Here is a 12,024-nt window from a genome sequence, read left to right on the forward strand (position 1 = left end):
AGATGCTCAACATATAGAGATGCTATGTGCCTGGTTAACATGCAAGTTATCAAACATTTTCATGTGCTTCATTGGGAGGCCATGTTTGGTACATTCATCCATCCGTTCATCTTCTCCCACCAGCTTATTCCTGTTCAGGGTCGCTGTGGGCTCAAGCCTCTCCCAGCATGCACTGGGCAGGAAGCCGGCTACAACATAGACATTAGCCAGTCTATTCTGGCCTAGACTTGCTGGGCAAGACCATCCACACGCCGCGAAGTGGGTGAGGGTCTGGCTAGTCCAGATAGCAATTCGGGATGGAAGACAAACGTGCTCTGGTTTATTGTCATTTCTTTAAACCAATCACAATCGTCATGGGCGGTGCTAAGCTCTGCATGAAGCCGCTGTAAAATAGTTGTGCGAGAAAAAACTCAGATTCGACAGATAGTCTAGTAAGCTGTCTCAATTTACCCTGCAGAGATATGAGGAGCAGTCAACCATAGTCCTCGTAAATCCTCTGGAGTTTAAAATTCCAACACAAAGAAAGCGAAAGGAAAAGTACAGTCGCAAAAATACATGCATCCAGTGAAATTTCCTGCGGCACGTCAAGGATATAGACTAATTATAGCCTGACTACTATTCAATTCCATTGAATTCAATTGTATCTATAGTATCAATTTATAACAAGAGTTATCTCAAGACACTTTACAGATAGAGTAGGTCTAGACCACACTAGACCACATAATTTACAAGGACAGTTCTAGTAGTTCCCTCCAGAGCAAGCAACAGTGCGACAGTGTCGAGGATAAACTCCCTTTTAGGAAGAAACCTCGGACAGACCCAGGCTCTTGGTAGGCGGTGTCTGATGGGCCGGTTGGGGTTGAACTACTGGGGTCCTAACTTTCTACATGTCTAACTAATATATATCTAACTAAATCCAAACTTGGCATTTTGTGCCATCAAAATACATCCACATAGGCCTTCTTAACAACAAACATTTTGACTTGTTACAGCAGAATAAGGACCTGTGTTACCAATGCATTTATTGATTGCCCTGTTCCATTTAAGTAGGCCAAGCCAATGTGTGAGCACGCACAATAACAGGATCATTGAACTGACACATCTAACAGTTATTAATTACCGCTGTGCATTTATTACTATGACATGTCAAAATGCTGTGAAAAAGGCCTTGCCCGTTTCAGCAAGCTACCGTCAGGTACGAAGATATAAAAGGAAGAGTTCTTGTGAAAGCTGTAAACACCAATTATTTTGAAAGGCTGTGAATCTCAAAGAAAAAGCTCGCCAATCCCTGTGGAAAACACACAATACATCATTACTGCGATGCAGTGTCAAAGAATAAGTTGGGTAACCCACGACCAGCAGTCAGCAATCCGCATCACAACGGAAAATGCAAAATCAATTCTCTGTTTTCCAAAAGCATTAATTGAGTCACTCATTAATTCTCTTCAAAATGACTGTTGTTAGGCTGAGGTGAAAAGTTAAACTGTTGCTGTTACCTGCTAATGCATATATGGTCCTAACAATCAAGATTTTTTGTGCGACAACTACCATCAGTACTCTGATCCTAGCACCATGACAGTTGTGAGTAATCAGCTCTGACTAAATTATAAAGTAAGCCTAGAACACCAATCCCCAGCACACTACTCACTGAATGACAGTGAAGACGCCGAGTTCATTGTCCTCTGGGTCCATTGCTGATGACCTGTCTGCAGTTTCTGGTTTTGCGGTCCAGGGCCTTCAAGCCTCTTTCACTAATGTATGTTTCCAATCTTCCTCCTGTCTGTAAACTTTCTTCCTGTTGGATTTGGACTTACAATAGGCAACTGAGCTTGTCTGACTAAGCCATTCAGTCACGATTACATACAGTGCCCCTGTCCAAGTGAGGTGCCGATGCCCTGGGGGAGGAGACCGAGCTTGTCGCCTCTCAGTAATGAAATAACATCACATTCCGGGCCAGTGCGTCAGAAAACACAGTGGGATCAATACTGAACAGCTGGACTCCAATGGGTTGATGTGCTGGTTAAGGCTGCCTCAATGAGCAAGGCTCTTGGGGAAACATTTTCTGTTTTGGGTGAAATTCACCTTTGGTGTTTTTCTATTTAATATATCCTGGTCATAGCAAGAGGGTTTAAAACTAATTGAATGTTTCCAACAGCTGAAACAAACTTCAGAGTTTTATCTCAATGGTATTATTTACAACATTTCAACACACAACGAAATTGAAGTATCTGAAATATTAATCTGATCCATGTACGATGCATTTGGAAATGCCATGTGTTTTATCATCCATGTGAGCTTAAAATTAAGCTTCAACTATAATCCAAACTCTATCACTATCTGCCTGCCAACTGTCATCCTTAACAGAGCCAAACCTAAATACCACATAAACCACAGAATTAGACCTTAACCTAAATGTTATGCAGTAACATCACTTAACAATTTAGTAAATTTTAATTCATATTTCCAATGTATTTTGCACACATCTAATGTCATAAAATGCAGCTTGTCATACTGTAATGTTTAATCTAATAAATACAGTACATTTCATATTTAGTAATTTTTTAGGATATTCTCCCATAAAGCCATGGAATATGAACATCACAATAGTTCATGCTGGATCATACCATGCAGACTCTGTGATGCATGAATGGTATACACAGTCTTCCATTAGTTATGAACCGACGCACGTGTCTTTGCATCTGCAAGCAAACAGAACTGCTTGCATAACACATCCCATGCCATTTACACACAGCAGCCTATGCTAACTGAAAGTTCAGCTTCCTATATAACAACAAGCATTTCACAGCATTTCTTGCTATGCACTGTATGTACAGAGACATGCTATTGTTCTAGTCATTTGTGCAATATGCATATTGTGCACACTGTTTCTCTGTATGCACATACAGTAGCTTTACATGGCCATATGGCTACAATGGCGCGCTGTGAGAGGTTTAAAAAGACAAAAGCAGACCTTTCTGTGCGATAAGAACTATGCATCCATCCAATCACGTGGCCTATCACTCGCCTCTGGGTCACAGTGCGCTGCATCAGTGGCCAGTTTTTTCCGTGACACAGATGTCGCACCACTTAGCGTGGGACAGGGGAGGTTCACAGTGCAATACTCCTGCACAGTGTACACAACTGAGAATCACATTTAGCATGTTGTCTTGGGGTCAAGACAGTGATGATTTGAGATGATGATAGGCAGTGTTTGTTCTAAGACTCATCTGATATAATTTGCTGTTTACTGTGCGTGGGTGGATGGCTCATTTGTTTCCTTAGAACAATGTGACGCTGCATGCTTCTTTGCAAAATTGCTTTGACAGCTATATGGATGTAACATGCAGTTCTGAATTTCTGATAAATTGGTAAAATGCACTTAAAAGCATAATTTTAATATTTTTCAAACTGGAACCTATTTCCACAATCATTTTTGTCTGTAACTAATGTGAACAAATATCTTTGAAATTGGTCCAGTAATGAGTGAGAACACTTTAAGCTGCAAACGGTCTGCAATGGAATTCAATGGAGCCGTCATGCACTGTCAATTTCCATCCACTTAATGTGCGGTTTTTACCACTGACAAACTAAGATTATTATAAGTGTCTGACTACATAATGAGAATATGGTGAAGTTTTCTTCTGAAATCTCGCGAGGTGACTGGTAGCTGGAAGACAGTAGTGTGCAACAGGAGATCCTGAGAGTTTGTTGTTTTGGAGTACAGACAGCAGACAAAGGACTGTTGTTTTACTAGATCTTAGTACTAGATCTTAGGGGCGGCTGTGGCTCAGTGGTAGAGCGGTTGCCTGCCAATCGGAAGGTTGGTGGTTCGATCCCCGCCCCTGCAGTCATTGTCGAAGTGTCCTTGGGCAAGACACTGAACCCCGAGTTGCCCCCGGTGCTGCGCATCGGAGTGTGAGTGTGTATGAATGTATATCTGATGAGCAGGTGGCACCTTGTACGGCAGCCCCGGCCACAGTGTATGAATGTGTGTGAATGGTGAATGTTTCCTGTAGATGTAAAAGCGCTTTGAGCAGTTGTTAAGACTGGAAAAGCGCTATATAAATACAGCACATTTACATTTTATTTACATTTACTGCATTTGACACCATTGACCATACCAGTCTGTTACAGAGACTGGAACATTTAGTTGGCATTAAAGGAATCACACTGAGTTGGTTTAATATTTATAGTCATATTTATCCAATCAATCTCAATTACTTAATGTTAACAATAAATCCTCCAAAGTTAGCCATGGCATTCCACAAGGCTCAGTGCTTGAACCAATTCTGTTCTCCTTATATATGCTTTCTCTAGGCAATATTATTAGGAAACACTCAATTAACTTTCACTGTTATGCGGATGACACCCAATTATATCCATCAATCAAGCAAGACAAAACCAGTCAGTTAGCTAAACTTCAAGCATGCATAAATGATATAAAATCATGGATGACCTACAATTTTCTGAAGTTAAAAACTGAACTTATTGTTCTGGGCCCTAAACACCTCCAAACTTCATTATCTAGGGAAATAGCTACTCTAGATGGTATTGCCCTGGCCTCCAGCACTGCTGTCCGAAATCTAGGAGTTATTTTTGATCAGGATATATTCTTTAACTCCCATCTAAAACAAACCTCAGAACAGACTTTTCATCTTCGTAACATTGCTAAAACTAAGAACATCCTGTTTCAAAACGATGCTGAAAAACTAGTCCATGCATTTTTTACTTCCAGGCTGGACTACTGTAATTCCTTGTCAGGATGCTCAAATAAGTTCCTTAAGACTCTCCAGCTAATCCAGAATGCCGCAGCTCGTGTTTTGACGAGAATTAAAAAAAGGGTTCTCCTGTATTAGCTTATCTGCACTGGCTTCCTGTAAAATCCAGGATTGAATTTAAAATTCTTCTCCTGACCTACAAAGCTCTAAATAGTTAAGAGCCATCTTATCTTGAAGAGCTCTTAGTCTCTTGTTGTCCCATTAGAGCACTACGTTCAAAGAATTCAGAGTTACTTGTGGTTCCTAGAGTCTCTAAAAGTAGAATGGGAGCCAGAGCCTTCAACTATCAGGCTCCTCTACTATGGAATCAGCTTCCGAGCTGGGTTTGGGAGGCAGACAACGTCACCACATTTAGGAGTAAACTTAAAACTCTCCTCTTTGATAAAGCTTATAGTTAGGGACTGAGGAGTCGCAGCGTCTGCCTAGACCAGCAGGGGAGGGTGTATAGCCGCAGGCACGGCATCCCTTCTCTTCTCTGCTTCTCAACATAGTCGTCAGATTCATCAACCATATAATCAATAATATAAAACTAGACTGAGGCAGGGCAGTACAACCTGACCAGGCTCCTCGCTTTACCCTGTCTCTCTTTGTTATGCTGTAATAGTTTTCGACAGCCGGGGGACTTCCTTTGACACACTAAGCTTCTCTCTCCTTTATCTTTTTATTTGTGTGACTCCACGTTCCAGAAATGCCTGTTACTAACCTAGCTCTGGGGAGTCATTCCCCTGACTCCTTATGTTCTTTTCCCTCCTGCATGTTTCCTTGGATTAGGAAGGCTCCAAGATCATGTTTGCAGATGTTGCCGTGGTCCTGCTACAAGTCCTGCAATGCCCTGTTACATCCTGCTACGCTCTGCGATGCCCTGTTACCTATGCTCTGCTGTGCCCTGTTACATCCTGCAACGCTTTGTGATGCCCTGTTACCTACTCTCTGCGGTGCCTTGCTACATCCTGTTACGCTCTGCGTTGCCCTGTTATACGCTCTGTGGTGCCCTGGTACATCCTGCTGCACTCTGCGGTGCCCTGCTATGCTCTGCTGTGCCTTGTAAGGCCGTGCTGGGCCCTGCATTGCCATGAACTACTACAAATTACTATTTTTTTTTGTTGCTTTTCCATTATCTTTTACTGTGACTGTTATTGCCACTATTCATCTCAACCCCAACCGGTCGTCAGACACTGCCTACAAGGAGCCTGGGTCTGACCAAGGTTTCTTCCTAAAAAGGAGTTTTTTCTCACCACTGTCGCACTGTTGCTTGCTCTGGAGGGAACTACTAGAACTGTTGGAACTGGTCCTTGTAAATTATGTGGTCTAGTGTGGTCTAAGCTTACGCTATCTGTAAAGTGTCTTGAGATAACTCTTGTTATGAATTATTACTATAAATAAAATTTAATTGAATAGCTTTACAATGTCTACACAATTTTCAATTGTATACACTTTACACAGCTAGAAGTTACTTTTGGATTTGAACGGCTGAAGTTGTGGCTAGTTGTGCAGTTACAAATGGATCTTAACACTCAGGTCCATACACTGCGCCTTGTTGAACATTGGGTCTGCAGAGAGCAATTTGAACGGTAGGTCACTGCCAACCAAAGAGGAAAAGAAATCTTATATGGATTTCATAATTTTCTAGAAAAAAAGGGTAGGATAACAGCAACTTCTCCATCTTTCCATATCAGACGTCAGATGCTTAAAATAACAATCTGAGCCTGTCATTGGCCAAAACAAACCACTGTTAGTGGATGGAAATTGACAGTGAGCATTTGTTCTGTAGGGTTACATTGCATTACAGCGTTCACTCATAATACTGGACAAATTTTAAAGAATTTTCTTTACACACAAATGCATGGGAAAATACTGAAATTCCATTTAAAGGGCAAATGTAACAAAACATCCCAATGCTCTGAAATAACTAATAAATAATGGCTGAAACAAAGAAGCAAAAGATGCAGTTATTTACACATGCAAATAGTACAAGCCAATTTTGAGTCCATCAAAGCAAATATGTGCATTACATAATAACAGGAAGGGAGTGACTTTTTCATTACTTTATAAAGCAGAAACAAACCCTAGATGCAGTCATTTGCATAAAATGATGAGAGTCACTCCATGCAGAACAGGAAAACTCATATTAATATAATGAGAGCTGCAGCTTGGCCTATACTAAAGGTTACAGAAGTATTTGAAATGCTGTCGACTGCATTCATTTCAAATTTGTGACTTAAACTATTTGGCTACAAATCTGAATAGGGATAATTATCTTTTTTGCCATCACAGAAGAATGCCAAATAGGTCATTAATCATATTTGAAATCCATTAAAGGAGTTGGACAAAGCCATTGCTCTCATGTCATGTCCTTGCTGTAAATCTAACATTAACATGAAAGTCCACTATTTAATTAAACCTTTTTCCAAATATCATTCATCATTATATTTTCTTGGTCAAAATTAGCTGTCAGAAGAATAGGACACTAACAACCCCAACAGGCATGAAAACAACTCTTCTGATAAGCTGTTAAATATACTCATACCATAGACAGGAAGTACACAGAAGTCAATCGCAGTCAATGAGATTGCAGGATATCAAATTCCTCAAATCAGATAGCTACACTTGTGTCAACACACTGCAGAAGCTCCTCCCTGCTGGCCAGGGAGGATAGATTTCACAGCATCTAGCAATTATCTGTAATGTGGGAGAAAAATCGATGTGCCCATGGAAAGCGGCTAAGGTCACCAAGCCAATGTTGTCACTTGAATCAGAAGCTCAGTGTTGCCGCAGGCTGGGCTCCAAGCCTATCACCCAGCATCCGTGAGAACACGCATCATTTGTAATGCCATGGATTATGATAATTATTAGCCTGACAATATGGAAGACAATTGGTTTTTGCATGTGACCGAGGAAGGAAAATTACTACAGATGAAAACTACAATTTAATTTAAAAAAAAGTTAGTTTAAGTTAAAAATTAGTTCATTTTATTAGTTTTCATACCCCAGTCCTAAAAAAAATCAACAGTCCAACAGTATTTCTGTATTGTATTTTATAGAGTTATAGTTTAGTTTGTTACACCTAAACAGACTAAATATTGTTTCAAATGAACTCAAAGGAAAAACTTAAGGTCCACAATCTATACTAGTGCAGTCATAGATTAGATATGTTACATCAATGGGTGGGGGACCAACATTTTTTAATCATAAACATTGTAAATTGCCCCTCATTGAACGTCTCATATGTTAATCAGTTTGACATTTGTGGAAAAATAAAGAAGTGAAACTTCCTGAGACTCACCTGTACTGCTCTTGGTTTTTGTCCAAACTGCTGCTAACCCAAATTATATTGTTGCCTGTATTGTCAATTTCCATGTCTTCCCTCTCAGGTAGATACTCAAAACTGGAGCTAATGGAGGGCAAGCATCGAATGTGCCCTTTTGTGGGTTAGAAGATCCTGGCAGTACTGTAAAGGGAGGGGAGGTCTTCTTGATACATTGATAGTCTGGGGTAAATTCTATTAACGGCAAGGGGATATTGAGAAGAATGAAACATCAATACCTTGTGGCCAGTAATGTTTGAAGGATCAGGCTGAGTGGAAATGTGAGATGGCATAGCCTTGCCCTGACGCAGAGACTGTTTCTGTAAGTGGTTAATCAAGTGCTTGTCTGACACCTAGATTGCATTTTCCTCTCCCCATTCCTCCCATTTCCCCCTTCAGTCTAGAGAAGATGTGCTATCAAATGGGAAGATGGTAATCGGAGTAATAATAACAGTTACCAATCTGATATAGTTGCACTCTACTAAAGGAATTGGAAATTGTGTTTTTTGCTTAACATCTCAGATTTCAAGAGACAATTGTTTTTCACTTCTTCACCGAATGCATCTACACCAGGGAGGCATAAACATGAGCTCCTCACGTGTCTGAATCTCAGACTACACAATCTCCTGAAAATGATGGGATGACTCACTGAGTAAACATTTTGCATTTCTTCTGTGTTAAATTGAAGCCAACCATTTTGTGGAGACCTTGAGTAATGAAAAGGAGCCATACAGCACAATAATGAAATCAAATTGTATCTCCCACCTACGACCCTTTAAAATAATCCTCCCATAGCTATAATTTGAGTCAGACCTCAGCCATTTATTTTTTATTTTATCAGGGTTTGTTCTCAATATCTCCACACTAATGGAAAAAAAACAGGTGTCATGAACAGAAAGGCAAATGCAAAATTTCTAAAGGCATTGTTTTTATCTCTTTTGATGGCCTACTATATCTTTATACATTCACAACACCATGATATGGCTGCTTGCACTAAACAGTGTCCACATGGTTACAGTGCACTAGCACAGACAAGTGACAGGAAGAAGGCACTGCATTGGTTTAAGGCTAAGCTAAGTTAGGCTAATGTTGCATTGTTTCTTTTATTATCTTTTTTTTGTGCATAGTTTCAGGATATTATGTAGAGAGCTCATCATACACGCACTTTTAGCAGAGCTTGCTTCTGGCATGTTGTATATGAATTTGATCTCAATAGTGTATTTGATTTTAAAAGAGTTGCAGACTGACTCAAAACAAAGAAAGATCTTTGTTTGGATGGCATTTCATCATTTCATTTTTGATTTACAGGGTTGCCTATCCTAAAATCCTATCAAATATGATGTATGTTTAAAAAAAAACAAAGTAATGTTCAGTTTTTGTTCAGTGTTAAACACATTTGCAGCATTGATTATTTATTTAATTACTTCATATTTTAACTATGCTTTGGATTTTTTTTCATGATATTTCACGTTTTGTCCACAAAATGCAAAAACACCATGAACCAGGGCATGGAACATGTGTTGAGTCGGTGCATCTGTCACAGCAAGTAAGTTGAACACAAGTGAAGATAATATAAGCCTCGCAAAGGTAGAATGTGCTGCCATTGTATTGGATTACATTGTACAGGTATTGCTTTTTTATTTTGTATCAGGCCGCCAGATCCTCAGGCACCTAAAAAGCTGCAGGGGCACATTGGTTTGTCACAATATGTGACTATCACAAGCACCACTAAACTTCAACATTCACTCCCATGAGAAGGGCCTTAAGGTGGATCCTGCTACATATTTCCTGATTTGAAGGCCACGTAAAAATTTAACATTTTATGACACATTTTCTTGCCACATAGTAGTTAATTTGTGGCAAATCAAATTACCACACAACAAACCTGGGGCTGCAATATTCCTGCTTACTGTACACAGCGCACAGGGAAGGGGTTGAACAAAGGGTTAAAGGTGCGCAGCAACTTAGTTTTGATGCAGCTGGATTTGGTCGCAACAACCCAGGTAAAGTCTCCAAATCAGTCATGGTGCTACACATTGGTTTACTCATAAGAAACAACGCATGTGTAGGCCTACTACTACCATCTAGTGGCTTGTTGTCTTGTGGTTGTTTCGTTTTGGTTTGGTTTTTTTTACAAAGGGAGGATGCTTTCAATCAATAGTTTCAACAATCATTTAAAGTATGTCCACTACACACACAAACCGAGTTAGTACTTTAAAAAACACAATTTAAAAATGAAGATTTTAAACTTGTAATATTAACATTATGTCTCCAAAAAATGTATTTTCCCCTGATTGCACTGCTGTTGACACTGTGGTCATTCTCATCAGGTCTTCACATGCCTCACATGGAGAAGTATCAAAGAGAATCCAAATGTTGCAAAAGATGCTGTTTTGTTTTCATGTAAATATTCCCCTCAAACTCTAATGGCCCAGAGTGTTGAGATGATAAATCGCTAGCAAAAATGACCTCCCACATGTATCCCCAAAAACTTATGTGGTTCCAGGTAGACAGCAATCTTAACAGAACCCCTGCCAGCTGGCTTCACATTCTTCTCATTATGTACTCTGGACAGTGGAGTGCCTCTTAAAAAGCTGTTCAGGTGATCAAGAGGGCAATTCTCATTTGCGTTCAGAAATTTGAATTACATGCATCAAAAGTCAATTTTGTTAACTTTACATTAGATGTTTGAATGCAATTATCTGAAACCAAACACGGAGCTGTGAGGTCTTCCAAAGCCCACATACATGAACTGTGTGCAGGCCAAATGTTCCTGTTACATGGTTAGTGGGTGTACGTTCCCAAGGCTGCGTAAATACCACTGAGAAATGACATAACAGTAAGTCTGATGAGAATTCTCTGCTTGTCTTTCTCAAAACCTCGCCACCACCAAATAAGTGGATCAAACGCACAGCCGCCCTCTTATCACCACTTCCCCTGTCTGTTTGGTAGACTCTGGTATCTGATGAATCCTTATCATGGCCATACAGTGCTGGTTCACATGTCATGTTATCACACAGGTCCCTTCCCCAGGGCTCCCACAGGAAGAGTCTGTTCCCAGGGCAATGCATGCCAAGCATCTCAACTCCCTTACGGTGAGGAAAAGATTTGGTGTGGTCAAAAGATGACTGTGAATTTGGGCAGGGTCTGTTCAATGATTCTGTCACTATGAGGGTCTTGTTAGATTCAACACAAGAACCTTTCAATTAGAAGAATTGAAAGGTTCATTTTAATAGTCACAGTTTAAGTTTGTTTGATGTATTATGGTTCTGAAAGTGTTCCTTTAGAAATGCAGATGATGTGAATTCTTGCAAATCAACAACTGCCATACTACAAATTATATTAATATCATTTAAAACAATACTGTTATCAGATTACAAAAAGTAGCAACATTATACAGCATACACACTACACACTCCTGCAAACAATGCATCTTTGGTCAATATTAATTATTTAGTAAGTTTATAAGTGTGTTTACAAAAGGTTTATTTATTACTGGGATATACAGTAGACTATACAAGCTAAATATGAAAAATTATATATATATTATTTTGGCTTAAATTCGAGTTTGGAATTTCGTGTTTGAGTATAAAACCTTTTTTAATGGCTAGATTTCAATTCATAAATAAATACGAGCCTACTGCTGTGAAGGTATTTTTTAAGTGGGTCATTACTGCATGAGTCATATATTAAAGCTTAATTATCTTTTCGTCTCTACTGACATGGTGTGCAATGATTCGCCTTTTAAATTGAACAGCAGGACTAAACACGCGCACGCTGTGCCACACCCACAGATAAATTAAAAAAAAAACTTTTGCCCTGAAGTCTCGTGCATGCTTTGTTGTTTGTTTTTGGTGTTTTGGTGGAATTACCATACATTTTGTCGCTATTAAAATCCTGAAAGGAGGAAGTATGAGTCAGAGTATGTGGGAGGTGGAGTGG

General features: G+C 39.7%; 1 protein-coding gene across 2 annotated transcripts in view; it reads right to left on the bottom strand.

Moving 5' to 3' along the window:
* The window catches only part of frmpd4 (FERM and PDZ domain containing 4), a 32,658-nt gene extending 30,749 nt beyond the window's left edge, over nt 1-1,909 (bottom strand). For both annotated transcript variants that reach the window (XM_032529611.1, XM_032529609.1), the window contains exon 1: nt 1,649-1,909. In XM_032529611.1, the coding sequence (XP_032385502.1) occupies nt 1,649-1,692 (44 nt within the window). In that variant the 5' untranslated portion in view covers nt 1,693-1,909. The remainder of the gene's footprint in view (nt 1-1,648) is intronic.
* Between the last annotated feature and the right edge of the window lie 10,115 nt (nt 1,910-12,024).

Source organism: Etheostoma spectabile, chromosome 11 (assembly GCF_008692095.1).
Source record: "Etheostoma spectabile isolate EspeVRDwgs_2016 chromosome 11, UIUC_Espe_1.0, whole genome shotgun sequence".
NCBI classification, from domain to species: Eukaryota; Metazoa; Chordata; class Actinopteri; order Perciformes; family Percidae; genus Etheostoma; species Etheostoma spectabile.